This window comes from Salmo salar, chromosome ssa15, assembly GCF_905237065.1.
Source record: "Salmo salar chromosome ssa15, Ssal_v3.1, whole genome shotgun sequence".
NCBI lineage: Eukaryota > Metazoa > Chordata > Actinopteri > Salmoniformes > Salmonidae > Salmo > Salmo salar.
Genome location: NC_059456.1, coordinates 45,614,424 through 45,638,305, shown reverse-complemented (window position 1 = coordinate 45,638,305; position 23,882 = coordinate 45,614,424). Strand labels below are relative to the sequence as shown.

Sequence of the window (23,882 nt, the reverse complement as noted above, 5' to 3'; positions counted from 1 at the left end):
ATGAGACTATGCCAATTTTCCATCATATATATAGTGCGCATATATATATATTAGCAAGCTAACGTCATAATTTTGTCTGACGCCCAAAATGCAGTTAGACACGTGACGACAGTTTGCGTTGAATTGTGAGTCATATCAACCTCACAAGTGGAGGGCCGAGGCTGCAACGTTTGTGAATTGGACTTCCACATAAGATGGCAATCAAACTGCATCGGGTTTGACTGGGATTCCCGGGAGGGAAAGTGGCTAGGAAGAGGGCTGAGGGGTAAACATAACGTGTTAGGACTGCAGCAATCAGGGCGGGGTTTTAGAAATCAACCACTTTAGATGTTCATTTTCTCGAAATCTAAAGGCACAACCTAGATTCGAGCCAATGTCTTAAGCTGTTGAACATATTATCACTCCAACCTCATGAAAGTGACAAACTGACAAGTTTACATTTTTGTCAAAAACGAGTTTATATTGAAGGAGTGCCTTTGATTCGACGGCCTGCACATGCGTAGTTCGGCCCGAGACGAACGTTAGACGCGAAGACTTGTTCATGTGCATGAGCTTAGCTAGACAACACCGCTTACAAGTGTGATTGGGGATTTAGATTGGAGAATCAGTTTTAGCCTATCTTCATACTGTACTGTCTTTGGTGGTACCTTCACCTATTGAGTTTTCAAACCTGTCTTTTATACTGGATAGCTAGTAGCCAATAGCTAGCTTTTGGGAAAGAAAATTCCACAGGCTTTTGGAACGAAAGAACAGTTTAATAGTATTGTTTTTATTTATCACCACCGAACATGGAAATAGAGTGCTGAGGAGTGGAAGTAATTTAGCTATTCATTGTATCTGTAGAGTTGCTATTTTCTAGAGTATTCTTGTGTCAATTAACTCGTGACATTACTGGATTACTCATTATATTAGTAAAGTCTAATTTAATCAACAAATACTATAGTCAGTTTTAAAAGGTTTAAGAGTACAAGACTAAGATATGTAAATCACCATGAATCCAATGTTTACCACTGCATTTTAAACAAATAGGAGAATGATTAAATTAGCATTATTTTGGGTTCTGGAGGAGCTGCAGCACCCCTGATAAATTGAATACATTTGCCAAAGTTATATAATTACTGCTGACTGTTCAGAAAGAAATGTAATAATTCAGAATAGCCTACTACACCATGAGAAGGCCTATAATTTAGCCACAGAGGATCATTAGCTTAAAAAATTGCCTAGTTGTGGATTGCATAGCCTACAGTTGGGAATGAGCGGCAAATCTTTAAGTGAACAGTATGCAGACATTCAAGACGAGGTCGTTTTTATTGATCTCAGTTTGTCAGTGTCAGAGTAGCCTGTTATTTCAATCATTTGTGCGGTATTAAAGATTCTGCCAAAGTCTCCAATCATGTAAAATGAAGCAACATTGTATAAAAGGCCACATTTTTCCCTGACCGTAGGCTACTGAAAATGTTTCCCCGTGTGTACAACTTCTGTTAAGTCCTAATGCACTATGCACTTACAATGAGCTCTTCTTCTTATAATTTTGGGGGTTTATTGGCAGACTACACTCGGTCTATTGCCGCCACCTACTGTACGGGGTTAGTAAAATATCCCCAAAAACTAAATATATTTTGGATGAACAAAATCATACTAAACTACCAAAACAAAAAATACATACCAAAATTCACGGTACTTCTGTTAAAATCACAAAGTCTACACAGGCTCAAATGCGATGCTATGCATACAATGCTTTGTTATTGAGCTGATTTTATTTCTCTCGTGCGTTATGTTACCTCAGAGCTTCCTCGCGCGTGCACACTTTTTGTTCTGGCACAACTCCCCGCTTGGCATATGTAGGGGATGTTGCAACACAGCCATATATGTGCACAGTCATGTATCCTTAACCTTTTTTTCAACTGACTATCTTATTTGTTTATTAAATCGACCTTTATTCATATAATGCGTATTCCAGGAATGTCACGACTTAATTGACACGAGAAAACAGCAACTCCACAAATCGCAATGACTACAATGAATGGCTAAATTACTTCCGGACACTAAGGTTCCGCGGAGCTCCTCCTCACAATTCTTTATATTAGCGACACCCATTCAGTAGATATTTGAGCATTTTTAGTTATCATCTGTTCATGTACCAGATTGGAATGCAAAGTTTGTTTGCTCAAGTAAGTAACGTTTCCTTTATTTGTGTAGTTTTACTTGTGTAACATTAACAAGTTAGCAAGCTAACGTTACTTGGCTAGCTTGCTAACGTCAGTTAGCTAGAAACATGAACTGTTGCTAGCTAACTCAACGGTAAATGCGGTTAAGTTGGATAGTTAACTATCTGATTGTGTCCTTGCTAGATGAGTTATTTAGCTAACTAACTGGCTAACGGTAGGTTTGTTAGCTTGATATCGGTGTTTTATTCGTTTTGGAAATCAATATAGGCCCGGTGTAGTGGTAAATAACCAATAGGCGGTAAACTCTGATTTGTCGGTCGCGATAAAACAGCAACACTTGCTGTACTTTTAATGCATTTTTCCGCAAAGGTGTGTAAACTGTAGCGCAAAATAAAAAGGTGAGTAAAGTGCTTTTACCCTCCACTACCACTCCATAGGCCAAGTATTATATTTGCTGTTTTTCTTCTTCGCGATTGGGTTGGTGGATCGTATCCATCTTCATGGTGCATACACCGCCACCTACTGTACTGAAGTGTGAGGCCAGTTACGGCCTACCTACATAACATTTTCTTCATTATTCCTGTTCCTAAAAGGAGAAGAGAAAAAAAATGCACCACCAACTAATCTTACACCTACACTATATATACAAAAGTATGTGGTCACCCTTTCAAATTAGTGGATTCGGCTATTTCAGCCACACTCGTTGCTGACAGGTGTATAAAATCGAGCACACCGCCATGCAATCTCCATAGACAAACATTGGCAGTAGAATGGCCTTACTGAAGAGCTCAGTGACTTTCAACGTGGCATCGTCATAGGATGCCACCTTTCCAACAAGTCAGTTCATCAAATTTCTGCCCTGCTAGAGCTGCCTCGTTCAGCTGTAACTGCTGTTATTGTGGAGTGGAAACGTCTAGGTGCAACAACGGCTCAGCCGCGACGTGGTAGGCCACACAAGCGCACTGAACGGGACTGCCAAGTGTTGAAGCGCATAGTGCATAAAAATCAGTCCTCTGTTGTAGCACTCACTACTGAGTTCCAAACTGCCTCTGGAATCAACGTCGGCACAATAACTGTTCATCGGGAGCTTCATGAAATGGGTTTCCATGGCTGAGCAGCCGCACACAAGCGTAAAACCGCCATTAGCCATGCCAAGCATCAGCTGGAATGGTGTAATGCTCGCCGCCATTTGACTCTGGAGCAGTGGAAATGCTTTCTCTGGAGTAAATTAATCACGCTTCACCATCTGGCAGTCCGACAGACGAATCTGGGTTTGGCAGATGCCAGGAGAACACTACCTGCCTGAATGCGTAGTGGCAACTGTAAAGTTGGGTGGAGGAGGAATAATGGTCTGGGGCTGTTTTTCATGGTGTGGGCTAGGACCTTTAGTTCTAGTGAAGGGAAATCTTAATGGTACAGCATACAAGGAAATTCTAGACGATTCTGTGCTTCCAACTTTGTGGCAACAGTTTGGGGAAGGTCCTTTCCTGTTTCGGCATGACAATGCCCCGTACACAAAGCGAGGTCCGTACAGAAATGGTTTATCGAGATCGGTGTGGAAGAACTTGACTGGCCTTCACAGAGCCCTGACCTCATTTACATTTTAGTCATTTAGCAGACACTCTTATCCAGAGCGACTTACAGTAGTGAATGCACACATTTCATACATTTTTTTTTTTTTTTTTTTTTCTTCGTACTGGTCCCCCGTGGGAATCAAACCCACAATCCTGGCGTTGCAAACACCATGCTCTACCAATTGAGCCACACGGGACCTCAGCCAGGCCTATTTGCCCAACATTAGTCCCCGACCTCACTAATGGTCTTGTGGCTGACTGGAAGCAAGTCCCCGCAGTAATGTTCCAACATCTAGTGGAACGCCTTCCCAGAAGAGTAGAGGCTGTTATAGCAGCAAAGGGGGGACCAACTCCATATTAATGCCCATGATTTTGGAGTGAGATGTTTGACGAGCAGGTGTACACCTATTTTTGGTCATGTAGTGTGTTAACCACTATTTCGTTAAAATATAAATCACCACCCCATTAACTCTTTTGCAGTAAAATCTCATACACCCAGGTACTTCTCTGAGGTTGCCACCTACACTCATTAAAAACCCAATACCCCATCTGCTCCTGCCCATGCCAACAGCCTGGGAGGATGGGACACCACCCCTCAACACACCCCGTAACACTTCTGAAGTCAAATCTCATATACCCAAGTACTTCTCTGCAGCTGCCACCACATCTATTTTCTGTGATTTATGCTCCATTTCTGCAGTACAGTTAATAACCATTGCTATGACATCTAAGAAGCCAACCTTACTGAATGAAGCATAACTCACTCCTTACCCTATCCCTCTGTACTGGCACAGATCTACTACTCACAGGGATCCTCTCAGAAGCCCTCACCCTTGATCCAGCCTCAGCATGCGACACCCTCTGCACTACTTTGACTCTGTCCACTTAAATCTGCCTGTCTTGCACTGGACACTTCCGATCCCCAGCAACATGAGCACCCCTACAATTGACACAACTTTATCCACCTAAACTACACAATCCTCTATCCTATGCCCTCCAGCACACTTCCCACATCTCCCTCCTACACACTGCTGCAAGATGGCCATAAACGTTGCACCTGAAACACCTCAGTGGATTTGGCACAAAAGCTCTAACAGTATAACTGATATATCCTAACATGACTTTGTCTGGTAGACTCAACTCAAAAGGACTGACAATGACTGTTTTACCACGGTCCCCCCCCCCGGGTCTGCGTCGTACCAAACAGCGGGCATCACAAACAACAAGAATTTTTCACTTCAATTGTACCACCTCCACACTTTACGCTACCCCATAAATCACTCCTTTCAATGGTGCCCTGTTCATAAGAGCAAAGCAAGAAACAGATCTTGACCCAAGTTGTGTGACACGGAGTGCCTTTGCCCTCTAGTCAGAAGAAACACCAACAAATATCACAAGTCCACTACAGGTTACCTTCACGGATTCAACTTTTCTCAAATCCTTTCTCACCCACCATGAAACCACAAATGGATCCGCCAAAAGGCAAGGGATCCACTTCCTCCCAAAATTCCACTCCTACTGGTCCAGATTCTTCTTTATCATGTCTGACACCATTCTTCCTCAACACACATCTTCCCACTACACTCGGCTCTTCTTCCTCACTGTCCATAACCATGTCTATCCGTTCACCTCGCCCTTGCCACGCCTTCATCCTCTACATTGCTTGCAAAGCACGCACTGATGGCGTTTCTCCTAAACACAACTTCTGTTCCTTAGCCCACTTTACAATTCTGGCTATCTCTGACTTCTCCATGTCTCTTTCACGTCTACTCTCTCCTTCAACAATTTTCACTGCCTCCGCATAGGAGACCTGCTCAACAGCCCTGAACCTCACTACTTTGACCTCCTTCATCCTTCTCTGGAACATGATTCTCATCGCAATTGCAGCATTGTGCATCCTCAGACTCAAACTGATATTCTGTCTGCAAATACTTGACACATGGCCAAACTTTAAAAATGATATTGTATTGGTTTTTGTACGTATACAACTTCATATACAGTACAGAAAGCCTTTCCTCATTTCCATTCACAGTACGTGTTAATCAACGTGCCCCAACTATTCCCGGCATGTTATCCCTAAACCATGAAGCCTCGCTCCAGTGAGACACCAGATATGACACCTTTCTTTGGTGCCTTACTCTGAAAATCATAACTCTCCACCTCGTACATTGAAAGTTTTTATAGAGCCACAGAGCTTTCTCCTTTTGCTTATTCAATACACATGAAACACCAACATACTGCTCCTGGTCAATCTGACCGACTCCACCTTTCACAATTCTTCCTTCACTGTCTTCGTAACTGTAAACGGGTCTCCCAAATAAAAATCCTTATTAATGAAAAGTACTCCAACCAGAAACTGCGATTCAATTCCAACTTCAGTTTTTTTTTTTAGCTCCATTCTTATTTATTACCATTGTTCAGTTATTCTTACCAACTTAACTCGCGCCAACAGAATCAAACATTGCATCCCCTTCCACCATTACACGACCTGCCAAATTCAAGCTCATCAGAGATTTGGATATAATGATGATACCTACAGTACCAGTCAAAAGTTTGGACACACCTAGTCATTCAAGGGTTTTTCTTTATTTTTACTATTTTCTACATCGTAGAGGAATAGTGAAGACCTCAACACTATGAAAAAACACACTGGAATCATGTAGTAACCCAAAAAGTGTTAATCAAATCAAAATATATTTCTATTTGAGATTCTTCAATGTAGCCACCTTATTGCCTTGACGGCTTTGCACACTCTTGGCATTCTCTCAACCAGCTTCATTAGGTATTCACCTGGAATGCATTTCGATTAACAGGTGTGACTTGTTAATTTGTGGAATTTCTTCCCTTCTAAATGCGGTTGAGCCAATCAGTTGTTGTGACAAGGTTTTGGGTTGTATACAGAAGATAACCTTATTTGATAAAAGACCAAGTCCATATTGTGACAAGAACAGCTCCAAATAAGCAAAGAAACAACAGTCTATCATTACTTTAAGACATGAAGGTCAGTCAATCCGGAAAATGTCAAGAACTTTGAAAGTTTCTTCAAGTGCAGTCGCAAAAAACATCAAGCGCTATAATGAAACTGGTTCTCATGAGGACCGCCACAGGAAAGGAAGACCCAGAGTTACCTCTCCTGCAGAGGATAAGTTCATTAGAGTTACCAGCCTCAGAAATTGTAGCCCAAATAAATGCTTCAGAGTTCAAGTAACAGACACGTCTCAGAGGAGACTGTGTGAATCAGGCCTTCCTGGTCGTATTGCTGCAAAGAAACCACTACTAAAAGGGCACCAATAATAAGAGACTTGCTTGGGCCAAGAAACATGAGCAATGGACTTTAGACTAGTGGAAATCTGTCCTTGGGTCTGATGAGTCCAAATTTGAGATTTTTGGTTTCAACCACCGTGTCTTTGTGAGATGCAGAGTAGGTGAACAGATGATCTGTGTATGTGTGGTTCCCACCATGAAGCATGGAGGAGGAGGTGTGGGGGTGCTTTTGCTGGTGACATTGTCAGTGATTTATTAAGAATTCAAGGCACACTTAACCAGCATGGCTTCCACAGCATTCTGCAGCGATACGCCATCCCATCTGGTTTGTGCTTAGTGGGACTATCATTTGTTTTTCAACAGAACAATGACCCAACACACCTCCAGGCTGTGTAAGGGCTATTTGACCAAGAAGGAGAGTGATGGAGTGCTGCATCAGATGACCTGGCCTCCATAATCACCCGACCTCAACCCAATTGAGATGGTTTAGGATGAGTTGGACCACAGAGTGAAGGAAAAGCAGCCAACAAGTGCTCAGCATATGTGGGAACTCCTTCAAGACTGTTGGAAAAGTATTCCTGGTGAATCTGGTTGAGAGAATGCCAAGAGTGTGCAAAGCTGTCATCAAGGCAAAGGGTGGCTACTTTGAAGAATGTAAAATATATTTGGATTTGTTTAACACTTTTTTTGGTTACTACATGATTACATATGTGTTATTTCATCATTTTGATGTCTTCACTATTCTACGACGTAGAAAATAGTAAAAATAAAGAATGAGTAGATGTGTCCAAACCTTTGACTGGTACTGTATGTCTTCACTCTAACAATGGGATTCGTTGTCCACAGAGCGGAATGGTGGGCTGTCAAGCTCCTGCCTCTTCCTCTTTGGATTGGTGGATACATTTCGTTATTTTAATATTTTTTAGAATATTCGATGAGGGGTGTTTACATCAACCACCTGTATTCAATGGAAAGATGCTATGCTATTAGCCTCGTCATGAATATGCATAGCCATCTCAAGGCAAATCCGATATAGTACTTTTTTCTCAAAGTTGTCGGGATGTCACGTGTCCTACTTATATCAGTACAATCGTCAGCTGGTCCTCCTCAACACTTAACGCCACTCCAGTTATCATTTATTTCAACGGCGCCCTGTTCCGGAGAGCAAAGCATGTCTCGTCTTGTCCCGAGGCACGTGGTGTGGAGTGCCCGGCTCCCTCTGGATGGAAGACACACAAAAAATAATCACAAGTCGGCCTCCCGAATGGCGCAGTGGTCTAAGGCACTGCATCGCAGTGCTAGCTGTGACACTAGAGATTCTGGGTGTGAGTCCAAGCTCAGTCGCAGCCGGGAGACCCATGGGGCGGTGCACAATTGGCCCAGCGTCATCTGGATTCGGTTGGGGGTTTGGCCAGCAGGGATGCCCTTGTCCCATCGCGCACTAGTGACTCCTGTGGCTGGCCGGGCGCAGTGCACTCTGACACGGTCGCCAGGTGTACTGTGTCTCCTCCACACATTGGTGCGGCTGGCTTCCGGGTTTAAGTATGCATTGTTTCAACAAGCAGTGCGGCTTGGTTGGGTTGTGTTTCAGAGGACGCATGGCTCTCGACATTCACCTATCCCGAGTCCGTACGGGAGTTGCAGCGATGAGACAAGACTGTAACTACCAATTGGTACCACGAAATTGGAGAGAAAAAGGGGTAGAAAAAAATATAATAACAAAAATAATAATAATCACAAGTCCACTTCGAGTTACTTTCACCGACTCAACATTCCCCAACCTCTTCTCCACCCACCCTGACACCACATGGATCAGCCAGAAGGCAAGGATCCAAAATCTCACTCCCACTGAGCCAGAATCAGAATCATCCTAGTCATTATCCTGATGAGGCCTGAACTCGGCGGTCTTCCCCGCATATGCCACCGCAGGTAATTCCTCCTCACTCTCACCAGGTTTGTTTTCTGAGCTACCGAAAGCATGTTTTAAAAAATATATATTATTATTTTTGTACTTTGACGCCAATCTTTCTCACCACACCGTTTCCCTCTACACTCAGCTCCTTTCCTTCTCCACGCTCTTTCCGCTCTTTCATCTGCTGTAATAGCAAATGGTTCTTGTATTTTGAATATGACCATATTCTTCCACTCCGGAAACCTTTTATGCTTTTCATCCTCTCGTTGTAGCTAGCTAGCTAGCTAGCTGCTCCTTCTTTATGGTATATTAGTGTTCACACTTTAGTGTGCATGCCTGCACCTACTGTCCGGGATGGAAACAGGATTCACCAAAAAACTGAACCAATGTGGGTTCATATATGCATACAAACTACCAAAATAGATTTTTATTTCACTACACAAGTCAGTTAAGAACAAATTCTTATTTTCAATGACGGCCTAGGAACAGTGAGTTAACTGCCTTGTTCAGGGGCAGAATGACAGATTTGTACCTTGTCAGCTCAGGGATTTGAACTTGCAATCTTTTGGTTACTAGTCCAACGCTCTAACCACTAGGCTACCCTGCCGCCCCAAATAAACAAAACTAAATCAAACTACTTTTCTGTTAAAAATAAAACGGATAATTAGGTCTCCATTCCATTCGACATTGTTTCAACTTCTGTGTTCTAGTCCTTATAATCACTCTGTCTTCTTCTATAGTATAGAGTACCACAGTATGAGTCATAATACTGAGTTTTCAACTCTCTAGAGACAGCAGGAGCGGTAGAGATACTCTCAATGATTGGTTATGAAAAGCCAACTGACATTTACCCCTGAGGTGCTGACCTGTTGCACCCTCGACAACTACTGTGATTATTATTATTTGACCATGCTGGTCATTTATGAACATTTGAACATCTTGGCCATGTTCTGTTATAATCTCCACCTGGCACAGCCAGAAGAGGACTGGCCACCCCTCATAGCCTGGTTCCTCTCTAGGTTTCTTCCTAGGTTTTGGCCTTTCTAGGGAGTTTTTCCTAGCCACCGTGCTTCTACACCTGCATTGCTTGCTGTTTGGGGTTTTAGGCTGGGTTTCTGTACAGCACTTTGAGATATCAGCTGATGTAAGAAGGGCTATATAAATAAATTTGATTTGAAATTTGATTAATACCCATAAAACCTAGCGGTAAAACATGGAAATGGTTCCAATAGTTTTTCCGCCGTTCATTTTTCCCCAGAATGTTTTTTAGAAACACTTAAAATAAGGGCTGTGTTCCGTGTAGACTTACCCTCGCGTGACGTTTAGATAACTGTGTAAATTTCTCTAGGACAAGGTGACTTTCATTAACGTATTTAACACCCAAAAAGGAAATGATATTTAGCTGCTAATGTAGCTATCATAAACAACTTCAAGTGGCATGATGATCTAGATGAGACTGCCGAATCAGGGCAAAGGTAAGAATCTCTGGATTATCTATCTAATGTTAGCTAAATGTAGTAATGAATAGATTAGCTACATTTCTTTGAATTGACAATTCTGTGAACTGTCTTACGCAAGTTTTAAATTGACACAATACCTGTTAACAAAGTTGTCAGAGATGACTTACAGGAGCTTGCAGGGATTTGTAGTCTTGCATGATGTCTACTTTGATGCTAATTAGCATTTTTGAATTTGGAGTAAATAGAGCGGAATAAAATGTACCTTGTCTGAGAGAGATTTACATGGTTATCAAAACATCATGCCAGGGTAAGCCTACACTAAACAGTCCTTATTTTAAGTGTTTCTAAAATCCCCTATGGAAAAAATGAATGGTGGAAAAATGATTGGAACCATTTCCCTGTTTTGACCGCTAGGTTTTGTGGGTATTATGACAACTTCACTGTGAGGCTCTATTATGGCGGTCCCCAAACGCAGGTTTTGGGTACATGCCAGCAGCTACTGTATGGGGTGAAAACTGGGGAACTTTAACTCAGAAAAACACAGGGAAAGTGTGAACATTTTATTTCTTCATATTATTGCAACAGTGCTTGATAATGTAGCCTAGCTTGTGAGCTTTGCCATGCCTGGAAGTTAAACTAGGGGGAACAAAGGGTTGTCACTAGTTACCACAGCCACTATATTAACCCAACCCCTCTGAATCAGAGACCATAAGCTTGGCACCTAAGATTAGGGTTAGGTTTCAAATCAGATTTTAAGAAGATCAATTGTAGAAATAGGTGGGGTTTAGCCATTTGTGGCTGTGGTAAAGAGTGAAATGTATATCTTGAAATGTCTTTGCTTACACTGATTAACAATGCCAACTGTTATGTCTTCTGCCTAGGTGGTGTCCACTGTCCAGTGCATCAGGGAGAGTTTTAATTGCTGGTACAACCTATATAGTGGTCTGATGCATTGCCGAAATGTCCAGACTGGAACCAAACAATGCACAGAGTAGGCTGCCCTGCACGGGTGTCACACCAGTCCTTGAGGGTAGCTGCAGTGTCTGTGGGTTTTCCTTTCTCCATTGCACTTAACTGATCAGCCAATGTTATTGATTTGAGGCCAATGTACACCAGTGATGTACTATATTAGTTAATGTGCAACATCCTGAACTTTACAGATAGAAATGGAATGAATAGACGATTCCCATTTCTAGATGACAGACAAAATGTATTCTGCATAAAACATTTCTATCTGAGCATACGGTAATGTTGCAGCTGAACGGGGCCCTGTTCTAAATTAGACACTGACTAAAAGGGAAAAAGGAATTACCTGAATCGTGTTCATTAGCGCATACTGTAGAAAAACATTTTAAAATAGGAAACACAAACAAGCTTATTGAACAACATTTCACTCCATTTCGGGTCACTGTCTTCCATTGCGTGCCTACTGAACATGACCCAGCAGACACTGCGGCAGCCCTCCAGGTATTGAGCCCAGCTGTACAGGCATAAGCCCTGCAGGGTTTTAGTATGGCTTCAGAGAAGATGGATGATTGCAGTGGGACACTGGGGCTGAATGTTTACGTCAAAGAGGAGGAGGAAGAGGTGCAGGTGGAGGATTTCGCAATGAAGGACAAGGAGGAGGAAGCATTCACAGTGAAGGAGGAAGAGGAGGAGGAAGCTTTCACAGTGAAGGAAGAGGTGTTGACTTTCACATTTAAAAAAGAAGAGGAAGAGGTTTCAACAGTGAAAGAAGAAGAGGAGGAGGTTATCACAGTGAAAATTGAGGAGGGTGGAGGTAAGAATTGCACAAGTAGTCCTAAGCGATGGCTTGAAAGCGACATTAACTCTTCAGTGGGACTGGAAGTGTTGTTTAAAAAGGCATTATGACGTTCATTTAAGTTCTTAAGGGGATGTTCCACTCAATTTAGAATGATTCTAAACACATAACTTGGTTGTTGATTCCCCAAGACAGACTTCATTTTGTTTTTAGTTCTCTTATATTGACATGATTTTGTTGAGTCAGTATTGCCAGAGAGCACCATTCAATTTAATTCAGAACATTTGTCAACGCCAAACACTCCTATCCAACTCCTATTATGGCCAGTATCCCTTTCTGAAGAACCTGTCTGCATTAGATTTGAAAAAAGTAACTTTATTGCTAGAAAAATAATGTACTTGCTTCAGCTGCTAAAAATGCTAACTGGAAAAGGGAGAAGTGGTAGGGAGCTGACAACGGTTGTTATAACGCCTTCTAGCAAATATGTTATTTATTATTTTATGCTGATGCTACATTTTTTACTTATTTCCCAAATGATTCTCATCCTCACAGGAGAGAGGCCTAGCCCCAGCACCGAGACTAAATGGGGCTCGAAGAGTGGAAAAAGTTCGATACAGGAACTGGACTGGCGAGCTCCTGTGGAGAAACCTCACTGCTGTTCCCAGTGTGGCAAAACATTCTCAGAGTCCGGAAACCTGAAGCAGCACATGCGGACACACAGCGGAGAGAGACCTTACCACTGCTCCAAATGTGGGAAACGCTTCATACAATTGGGACACTTCAACAGCCACCAGCGCACGCACACGCAGGAGAAACCTTTCAGTTGCGGTGAGTGCGGGAAGAGTTTCTCTCAGAGAATCAATTTGAAGAAGCACCAGCTCACACACTCCGGTGAGAGGCCTTTCCTGTGCTCTGACTGCGGGAAGAGTTTCTCTTCATCTACCAACCTGAAAAGACACCAGAGCACGCACAGCAATGAAAAGCCTTTCCAGTGCACCAACTGTGAGAAAAGTTTCACTCATATACACCACTTGACACGTCATCAGACCGTACACACGGGGGAGAAACCTTACACTTGCTCTGACTGTGGGAGGAGTTTCTCCCTCCAGGGGACTTTAAAGAAACACCAGCGCACACACACCGGAGAGAAACCGTACCAGTGCTTGCTCTGCGGGAAGAATTTCTCTCTTTCGGTGGCACTGAAGAGACACCAGCTCATGCACACTGGAGAGAAACCGTACCAATGCTCTCAGTGCGGGAAGAGTTTCACCCAAAAGGGACAATTAACTCAACACCAGGGCACACATGAACTAGAAAAGCCTTACCCCTGCTCCCAGTGTGGGAAAAGTTACTCCTCAGCCCCCTCATTAAAAGCACATCAGAGGACTCACAAAGAGTCAACGTCACTCGTAATGACGGCACATTTCAGAAAGTAAATTATTGAACTGGTTGTCTCTGATTGGGATTGATAGCCTACATTTGAAACTATAGATTGTGCCTTAAATGCTTTGTCATGTTCAAACAAAACTCTTAGTCCCAATTTCGTTTTCTCCCTGAAATGTTCATTTGCACACCCCTTACAGATTTAAAAGGAATGGACTGGTTTGCATTCAGTACCACAGAACGGTGAGCAACCTTGAATTCAATGGAAACGGCACTTAAAAACTTTGGGCCAATTGCAACCATCGATGGCCACCAGATTATCGACAGCTGATCATTAGTTAAACCAGTTATAGGTGCTAAAATCACCTACACAGCTGATCTCAATTGCAACCATTATTGGACACCAATTACCTCTCCCTAAAGTGGATGTTGGGCTTTACTCTAAGTTCTGATTTTAAGACTATTTTGCCCTCTGTTAGGTATTATCATCAGAACAATTTAATCCAGTTTTTTTTTAGCAGATTCAAGGCGATTTTCATCAATTTGACAATCATTCCATACAACTCAAATAAAGTATTTAATTTCCTTGTTTTCCACTGCAAATCTTCTATGGCAGTGTAGCCTACCCTACACAATTTATGAATGGAAAAATCATGGTGTAGGATACATTTATTTCCAATTTATGTAATCCATTAATGATTTAACTTGTCTAAATAAAATATGGCATTTTTTTTCCCATCGAGAGGTGAAGAACATTTTCCTGAACTGTAGGATACACGTTTTGAAACAGTACTGTAGGCAATTGTTTCTAAAATTATTGTATTGTATTTGGAAGTCGTTATCTTAATTTAATTAAAGTGCTTCGTTTTATATTGATATTTAAATTGTCTATCATGTGTTGCCACAATCCATATCACTTTAATTTACAATATGGTAATGAAGTAAGTTGGTCTTCAATAACTTTATTTTCTTAGAAGAGTAGCCTCAATGGAGGCATAATTTGGCTTAAATGTGTTTTGACCGGCTAAATTCCCATAGGTGGGAATTTCCCACTTTTGCAGTCGTAAATAGTAAATACCAGTTGGATGCATTCGCATGCTTTGAACTCGTTGAGCCAACAAGCTGGGTAAACCATAAACTAACAGTACAGCTATCATGCTTGTTAACAAATTAGTGTTCAAAAACCATATTAGTAGATGTGTTTTTATAAATAATGTGTTGTTGCATTTAAAGGTCCAATGCAGATGTTTTTATCTAAATATTACATTTCTGGTTAGAAATTAAGTACCTTACTGTCTATAAACAAAAATAACTTCTTAGCAAAGAGCAATTTCTCAAGCAATGAATGTTGCTAGGACTATCTAGGAGGGGAAAACTAGCTGTTATTGGTAGAGGTTTGGAACTCTCTTTCTTATTGGTCTATTAACTAATTTACCGCCTGTTGATGTCACCAGGCAGGCCAAAACTCCATCCCACCAAAACAGGCTGATATTTTAGGCTGTCTTTTCAAACAGCTCTTACACTAAAATGGCATAATCACAATTTCACAGTATTATTCCAACCTCATAGTGTAGAAATGTGTGTGTGTGTGTGTATATATATATATGTATATGTATATATATATGTATATAACACAGGAAAATAACGTTTTGCGCTGCCCATGCTGTCAGTTAAGAACAAATTGTTGTTTAGGGCCTACACTGGCAAAACCCAGACGACGCTGGGCCAATTGTGCGCTGCCCTATGGGACTCCCAATCACGGCCAGTTGTGATACAGCCTGGATTCGAACCAGGGTGTCTGTAGTGACGCCTCTAGCACTGAGATGTAGTGCCTTAGACCGCTGCCCCACCCAGTTGCTACAATAGCACAGATACAAAGATGAGTCCTCTATATATCTATGATTTTCCCCAGTGGTATGTGGTAAATTCCCACCTGCCACTTGGTTACAAACGCAGCATAAGGAATGTGTTGGGAACTCCCTCAAGCCAGTGCATACACCAATCCAATGGAACTAAATCTTTGAGGGGGGGAGTGAACAAGTGCACAACTTGGGGAAGAAACTAAATTGGGGGTGCACCCCTTCACTAATCCCACTTCTCTGATATTGGACTGCACTAAGTAAGCAGACTGAAATTCAATGCTCGCTGCATGTAATTGCTTATTGATGATGATATACTGTATTTTATTCATATGATCTTACTAATATGGTTGTATATATTTTTTATTCCAGCCTTGGAAAACCAAGCAAATTCTTGTCAACATTGTTATTGTAAAATGTAATCACCTCAACAGATAGATCAGAACTTCAAGCAACATTGTCCAACATACAAGTTAGGCATTATCGCACAAATGAATAAATATATCACTGTAATCAGCACAGATGTTACTGATCTGGTTCTCTTATTGATTCTATTCATTAAAAACATGCTTGAAAAGTTATTTATTGAAAATGATAAAAGGGGGGAAGAAAGGAGATTGGAAGTTGTAGGGAAGTATTAGGGCTCTATTTTCAGCTGGCCTTAAACCAGCGCAATTGTGAAACACATGCTCATTTGCAATTTCAACCTGTTAAAGCCGGTGCTCTTCTACACTGAACAAAAATATAAACACAGAATGCAACGGTTTCAAAGATTTTACTGAGTTAAAGTTCCTATAAGGAAATCCGTCAATTGAAATAAATAAATTTGACCCTAATCAATGTATTTCACATGACTGGGAATACAAGGTAGGGGCGTAGATCAGAAAACCAGTCAGTATGTGGTATATTTTATTAGGATCCCCATTAGCTGTTGCAAAAGCAGCAGCTACTCTTCCTGGGGTCCACATGAAACATGACATAAGACGGAACATTAATAGACAAGAACAGCTCAAGGACAGAACTACATCAATTTTATTTTTAAAGGCACATGTAGCCTACATATCAATACATACACACAAACTATCTAGGTCAAATAGGGGAGAGGCGTGCTGTGAGGTGTAGCTTTATTTTATTTTGTAATCTTTTTTTTAAAACCAGTTTTGTTTATCTGAGCAATACAAGATGGAATGGCGTTCCATGCAATAATGTCTCTATATAATACTGTACGCTTTCTTGAATTTGTTCTGTATTTGAGGACTGTGAAAAGACCCCTGGTGGCATGTCTGGTGGGGTAAATGTGTGTGTCAGAGCTGTGTGTAAGTTGACTATGCAAACAATTTGGGATTTTCAACACAATGTTTCTTTATAAAAATAAGAAGTGATGCAGTCAGTCTCTCCTCAACTCTTAGCCAAGAGAGATTGGCATGCATAGTATTTATATCAGCCCTCTGATTACAATGAAGAGCAAAACGTGCTGCTCTGTTCTGGGCCAGCTGCAGTTTAACTAGGTCTTTCCTTGCAGCACTCGACCACACAACTGGACAATAATCAAGATAAGACAAAACTAGAGCCTGCAGAACTTTCTTTTTGGAGTGTGGTGTCAAAAAAGCAGAGCATATCTTTATTACGGACAGACCTTTCTCCATCTTTACAACCATTGAATCTATGTTTTGACCATGACAGTTTACAATCTAAGGTAATGCCAATTAATTTAGTTTCCTCAACTTGTTGAAAGCCACACCATTCATTACCTTATTCAGCTAAGGTCGAAAACTTAGGGAATGATTTGTACCAAATACAATGCTTTTAGTTTTAGAGATGTTCAGGACCAGTTTATTACTGGCCACCCATTCCAAAACAGACTGTGACTTCATCAGCTGTGGTTGCTGATGCGTATATGGTTGAATCATCAGCGTACATGAACACACATACTTTGTTTAATGCCAGTGACAGGTCATTGGTAAAAATAGAAAAGAGGAGAGGGCCTACAGAGCTGCCTTGCGGTACATCACACTTTACATGTTTGACATTAGAGAAGCTTCCATTAAAGAAAACCCTTTGATTTCAGTTATGGCAGAGGTTGAAAAACCATAACACAAGTTTTTTCCACAACAGGTTATGGCCAATAATATCAAAGGCTGCACTGAAATCTAACAGTTCAGCTCCCACAGTCTTATTATAAATGTATTTCAACCAATCATTAGTCATTTGTGTCAGTGCAGTACATATTGAGTGCCCTTCTCATGAAAGTCTGTTAATTTGTTTACAGAGAAATAGCATTGTATTTGGTCAAACACAATTTTTTCCAACAGTTTGCTAAGAGCTGGCAGCAAGCTTATAGGTCTGCTGTTAGAACCAGTAAAGGCAGCTTTACCACTCTTGGGTAGCGGAATGACTTTGGCTTCCCTCCAGGCCTGAGGACAAAGACTTTCATCTAGGCTCAGATTAAAGATATGACAGATAGGAATGTCTGTAGAGTCAGCTACCATCCTCAGTTGATTTCCATCTAAGTTGTCAATGCCAGGAGGTTTGTCATTATTGATCGATAATGATCTTTTTTTTTTTAAATTCCAAACTTGCAATGCTTTTCTTTCATTATTTGTTTTTTTTTATGCATGAATACAATGGCTCACTGTTGTTGGCATTTCCTGCCTAAGTTTGCCCACTTTACCAAAGAAGTAATCATTAAAATAATTGGCAACATCAAATGGTTTTGTGATGAATAAGCCATCTAATTCTATGAAAGATGGAGTTGACTTTGTCTTTCTGCCCATCATTTAATTTAAAGTACTCGTGTTTTTTCCATCAATTCTTTATATCATTGATCTTGGTTTCATATAACAGTTTCTTCTTCTTTTTGTTGAGTTTAGTCACATAATTTCTCAATTTGCACTAAGTCAGCCAGTCAGATGTGCAGCCAAAACTTATTAGCCACTCCTTTTGCCCCATCTCTTTCAACCATACAGTTTTTCAATTCCTCATTAATCCATGGAGCCTTAACAGTTCTAACAGTCAGTTTCTTAACAGGTGCATGTTTATCAATATTTGGAAGAAACAATTTAATAAGTTCATCAAGTGCAGCATCTGGATGCTCCTTATTAAACACATCAGACCAACATATATTTTTAACATCATCCACATGAGTCACAGCAAAATCTTTTGTATGATCTCTTATACACTATTTTTAGGCCCAGTTTTTGGAACTTTGGCTTTCCTGGATAAAGCCACTATATTTTGATCACGGCACCCAAGGGGTACGGATACAGCTTTAGAACAAAGTTCTACAGTATTAGTAAAAATGTAATCGATACATGTGGATGATCTTGTTCCTGTAGTGTTTGTAAACACCTTAGGCACTGGTTACAGTGAGAAGCTTCCTCTTGAGTGGACAGCTTGATGAAAACCAGTCAATATTCAGGTCCCCAAGGAAGTAGACCTCTGTTTACATCACATACGCTATCAAGCATTTCACACACATTATTTAGATGCTGACTGTTAGCACTTGGTGGTCTATAGCAACATCCCAAAAGAAAATGCTTTAAATGTGCCAAGTGAACCTGCAACCACAACACTTCAATAACACTTGACATAAAATCTTCTCCAAGCATTACAGGGATATGGCTCTGAATATATACAGCAACACCTCCCCCATAAGCATTTCTCTCTCTTCTATAGATGTTATATCCTTGTATTGCTACTGCTGTATCATCAAATGAATTATCTAAGTCAGTCTTAGAAATGGCTAATATATGAATGTTATCTGATGTTAGCAAGTTATTGATTTCATTAACCTTATTTCTAAGGCTACATATATTAAAATGGGCTATTTTCAGCACTTTCCTGGGTAGCTTATCAGAAATCGACATAATACTGAAAAGAGCAAACAAAGCAAGATAAAAAACCAATATACATTCAGCAGTCCATTAATAAATTGGTGTGTGTGTGTGTGTGCTTTGGGGTTGAAGCTACGAACCCAGGCTTATGGGAGGGAGGGTGGACAATGAGAATGTCATAGCGGATGTAAGCAATGTCCCCACGTTCTCTGGTAGCTTACATGATTGGGATAAGTTACTTCCTCTTCTGGCGCACAGCTTCAGGACTGTCCTCGTTGAGGAAGATATACGTTCCTCTCAGGTTCTTGGCTCTTTCCATAACAGCTACCTTGTCCTTGAACCTCAGGAACTTGACCATTATCAGTCTGGGCCTGTCACCTGGGTGGTGGGTTTTCCAGTCCTGTGGGCGTGCTCCACCTCAATCTTCCTGTGGTCTATCTTCAGTTTCTCAGAGATCATTTCCCTCACTTTGTCCTCAGACTCCGTCCAGGTCTCTTGTGGAGATTCTGCAACTACGTCCACAACCATGTTGTTCTGCCTTTGATTGTCCCTCGAGATAATCTGATTTCTCCATCATTGTTATCATGGATTCACAAAAAGAACTGATGTCCTCTCTCAATGACTTCCAGATTGCTGTCATCTTGCTTTCCTCCTGTTTCAACTCCTCGAACTGCAAACTGTTCTTCAGGTCCTGGACCTATCTGGTCAGGTCTTCCATTCTTGTATTAGTTGAATCCACCAGTATTTGGACAAAACACTTGAAGCTATATTCTTGTTGTTGTAACAACTGCTTGTAGAAATATTTTTGTTTGTTTAAAAGATCCTTCACACGTGAGCGAAATCACTGTCCTCAACGGTACTCCCACCAGCTTTTGTCATGGTTGCTAGCAACATATGTTACGCTGTTACTCCTCACAGTTCCGGACAGGGCAAGTTAAAGGGAAGATTGAAAACAACAAACAGCAGGATCTACACAGACACAAGCCCGGGACAATCCGCAGTCCCAGCCACAATGGCTAACCGCAACACGTGCTGCGTTCAAGCCTTCAAGAAAACCCAGCTAGCTTGATAGGCTAGCTGCTACGCCAAATAGCTATTCAGACCTGGCCTTGGTCAGCAGGATCACTGGACAGAGACTAGCAGTCCCATCAACTGATGCCGAATGCATCACAGGATCCAAACTAAAAAGTTAGCTAGCCACTAAGAAATGTTCCAATATACATTCAAAACAGCTCTCCCTCATTCCCACCATTTGCCTCATGCAGCGCGGCACATCTTTGCATAGATCAAACTGTTGATTGTGGCCTGTGGAATGTTGTCCCACTCTTCTTCAATGGCTGTGCAAAGTTGCATTATATTGGCGGGAACTGGAGCACGTTGTTGTACACGTCGATCCAGAGCATCCCAAACATGCTCAATGGGTGACATGGCTGGTGAGTATGCAGGCCATGGAAGAACTGGGACATTTTTAGCTTCCAGGAATTATGTACAGATCCTTGCGACATGGGGCCATGCATTATCATGCTGGAACATGAGGTGGTGGTGGTGGTGGCGGATGAATGGCACTACAATGGGCCTCAGGATCTTGTCACGATATCTCTGTGCATTCAAATTGGCATTGATAAAATGCAATTGTGTTCGTTGTCCGTAGGTTATGCCTGCCCATACCATAACCCCAACTCAACCATGTGGCACTCTGTTCACAACAATGACATTAGCAAACCGCTCACCCACACCATGCCATACTGTTGAAGTCGGAAGTTTACATACAATTAGATTGGAGTCATTAAAACTCATTTTTCAACCACTCCACAAATTTCTTGTTAATAAACTCTAGTTTTGGAAAGTCGGTTAGGACATCTTCTTTGTGCAAGACACAAGTGATTTTTCCAACAATTATTTACAGACAGATTATTTAACTTATAATTCACTGTATCACAATTCCAGTGGATCAGAAGTTTACATACATTAAGTTGACTGTGCCTTTAAACAGCTTGGGAAATTCCAGAAAATGATGTCATGGCTTTAGAAGATTCTGATAGGCTAATTGACATCATTTGAGTCAATTGGGGGTGTACCTGTGGATGTATTTCAAGGCCTACCTTCAAACTCAGTGCCTCTTTGCTTGACATCATGGAAAAATCTAAAGAAATTAGCCAAGACATCAGAAAAAAAGTGTAGACCTCCACAAGTCTGGTTCATCCTTGGGAGCAATTTCCAAACACCTGAAGGTACCACGTTCATCTGTACAAACAATAGTACGCAAGTATAAACACCATGGGACCACGCAGCCACCATACCACTCAGGAGGGAGACGTGTTCTGTCTCCTAGAGATGAACGTACTTTGGTACGAAAAGTGCAAATCAATCCCAGAACAAAAGCAAAGGACCTTGTGAAGATGCTGGAGGAAACAGTAAAAATATCTATATTCATAGTAAGACGAGTCTTATATCGACATAACCTGAAAGGCCACTCAGCAAGGAAGAAGCCACTGCTCCAAAACCGCCATAAAAAGCCAGACTACGGTTTGCAACTGCAAATGGGGACAAAGATCATACTTTTTGGAGAAATGTCCTCTGTTCTGATGAAACAAAAATAGAACTGTTTGGCCATAATGACCATCGTTATGTTTGAAGGAACAAGGGGGAGGCTTGCAAGCCGAAGAACACCATCCCAACCATGAAGCACGGGGGTGGCAGCATCATGTTGTGGGGGTGTTTTGCTGCAGGAGGAACTGGTGCACTTCACAAAATAGATAGCATCATGAGAATTAAAAATTATGTCGATATATTGAAGCAACATCTCAAGACATCAGTCAGAAAGTTAAAGCTTGGTCGTAAATGGGTCTTCCAAATGGACAAGGACCCCAAGCACACTTCCAAAGTTGTAGCAAAATGGCTTAAGGACAACAAAGTCAAGTTATTAGTGGCCATCACAAATCCCTGACCTCAATCCTATAGAAAATGTGTGGGCAGAACTGAAAATGCATGTGCGATCAAGGAGGCCTACAACCTTGACTAAGTTACACCAACTCTGTCAGGAGGAATGGGCCAAAATTCACCCAACTTATTGTGGGAAGCTTGTGGAAGGCTACCCGAAACGTTTGACCAAGTTAAACAATTTAAAGACAATGCTACCAAATACTAATTGAGTGTATGTAAACTTCTGACCCACTGGGAATGTGATGAAATAAATAAAAGCTGAAAAAATATTATCTCAACTATGACGTTTCACATTCTTATAATAAAGTGATGATCCTAATTGACCGAAGACAGGGATTTTTTACTAGAATTAAATGTCAGGAATTGTGAAAAACTGAGTTTAAATGTATTTGGCTAAGGTGTATGTAAACTTCTGACTTCAACTGTGCATGCTGTCTGTTATCTGCCTGGTAAAGTTTAAACCGGGATCAATCCGTGAAGTGTCTGCAGTTGTGAGGCCAGTTGGACGTACTGCCAAATGTTCTAAAACTACGTTGATGCGGCATGATGGTAGAGAAATTAACATTCAATTCTCGCAACACTTCTGGTGGACATTTCAGCAGTCAGCATGCCAATTACACGCTCTCTCAAAACTTGAGAAATATGTGGCATTGTGTTGTGTGACAAAACGGCACATTTTAGTGGCCTTTTATTGTCCCCAGCACATGGTGCACCTGTGCAATGATCATGCTGTTTAATCTGCTTCTTAATGGGAGAAAGGAGAAATGCTCACTAACATGGATGTAAACAAATGTGTGCACAAAATTTGAGAGATATACGATTTTTGTGCATATGGAACATTTCTGTGATCATTTATTTCAGCTCGTGAAACATGGGACCAACACTTTACATGTTGCGTTTATATTTTTGTTTAGTATTTTCAAACCCTAGAGCCAAGATTGGTAATTTGACTGTATTATATGAGCTCGTTTGCGCTGAGGTGGGAGAGGTGGTAATATCTGAAGTGTGTCCTTAAAAGTGCGCCAAAGTGCCAATTTCCAGTATGCGCCTGGTGGGGATATTTAAGAGCAACTGAAAGCTGGTCCTAGTGGTAACACGCTTGGTTATGGGATGGATTTTGACAGCGGACGCGCAGCCAGCCGTGACGCACGTTAACCCATATGCACATGGAACAAGAGCTCCAGTATGTGCTTTTTGTGCCTTAAACCTCGAATTTTGAATCATACAAAACAAGTGTTTTTTTCCCCCAATTTTGTTTCATTTGATTAAAAACCAAGCGTAGCCTCCCCTCTCAATGAAGGCTGTTTTGTTTTGTCATACCCAATGCATTCGCCAAGTAGTCAAGACTATCGATGAAGGGTTTGGCTTGTGTGACCGCTTTCAAATAAATCTTAATCACCAGAACTTTGTTAAAATATCACATTTGTCAGCAGCAAAACAGTGAATACATCCTGTGCAACGTCACACCTACAGTATGTAGGGTATTACAGCGCCTTTTATTATTTTGGATGTGCGTTAAAACTCCATACATGTAGGCTATATAGGACTACCCATCATGGAACGAGAGCTGAGATAATCCGGTGAAACTCATATTTAGAAACATTTGAAGTTATTTTCCTGTAACAATGGCTTCGTTTCCGTTTCATTTAATAAAAAACAAGGCCTTATATTAGGCTACCCTTACCCTACTATAACGAAAGCTGTTTCAACAGCAATGTGTCGAC

The 23,882-nt window shown here is 41.3% G+C and overlaps 1 protein-coding gene across 1 annotated transcript; it reads left to right on the top strand.

The window, feature by feature from the left end:
* Window positions 1–1,836: 1,836 nt before the first annotated feature.
* LOC106571705 (zinc finger protein 436) lies at window positions 1,837–14,401 on the top strand. Its single transcript, XM_014145082.2, has 3 exons — window positions 1,837–2,171; window positions 11,260–12,158; window positions 12,693–14,401. The coding sequence occupies exons 2-3, from the start codon at window positions 11,891–11,893 to the stop codon at window positions 13,574–13,576; spliced, it is 1,152 nt and encodes a 383-aa protein (XP_014000557.1). The 5' UTR covers window positions 1,837–2,171; window positions 11,260–11,890; the 3' UTR covers window positions 13,577–14,401.
* The last annotated feature ends 9,481 nt before the right edge of the window (window positions 14,402–23,882 follow it).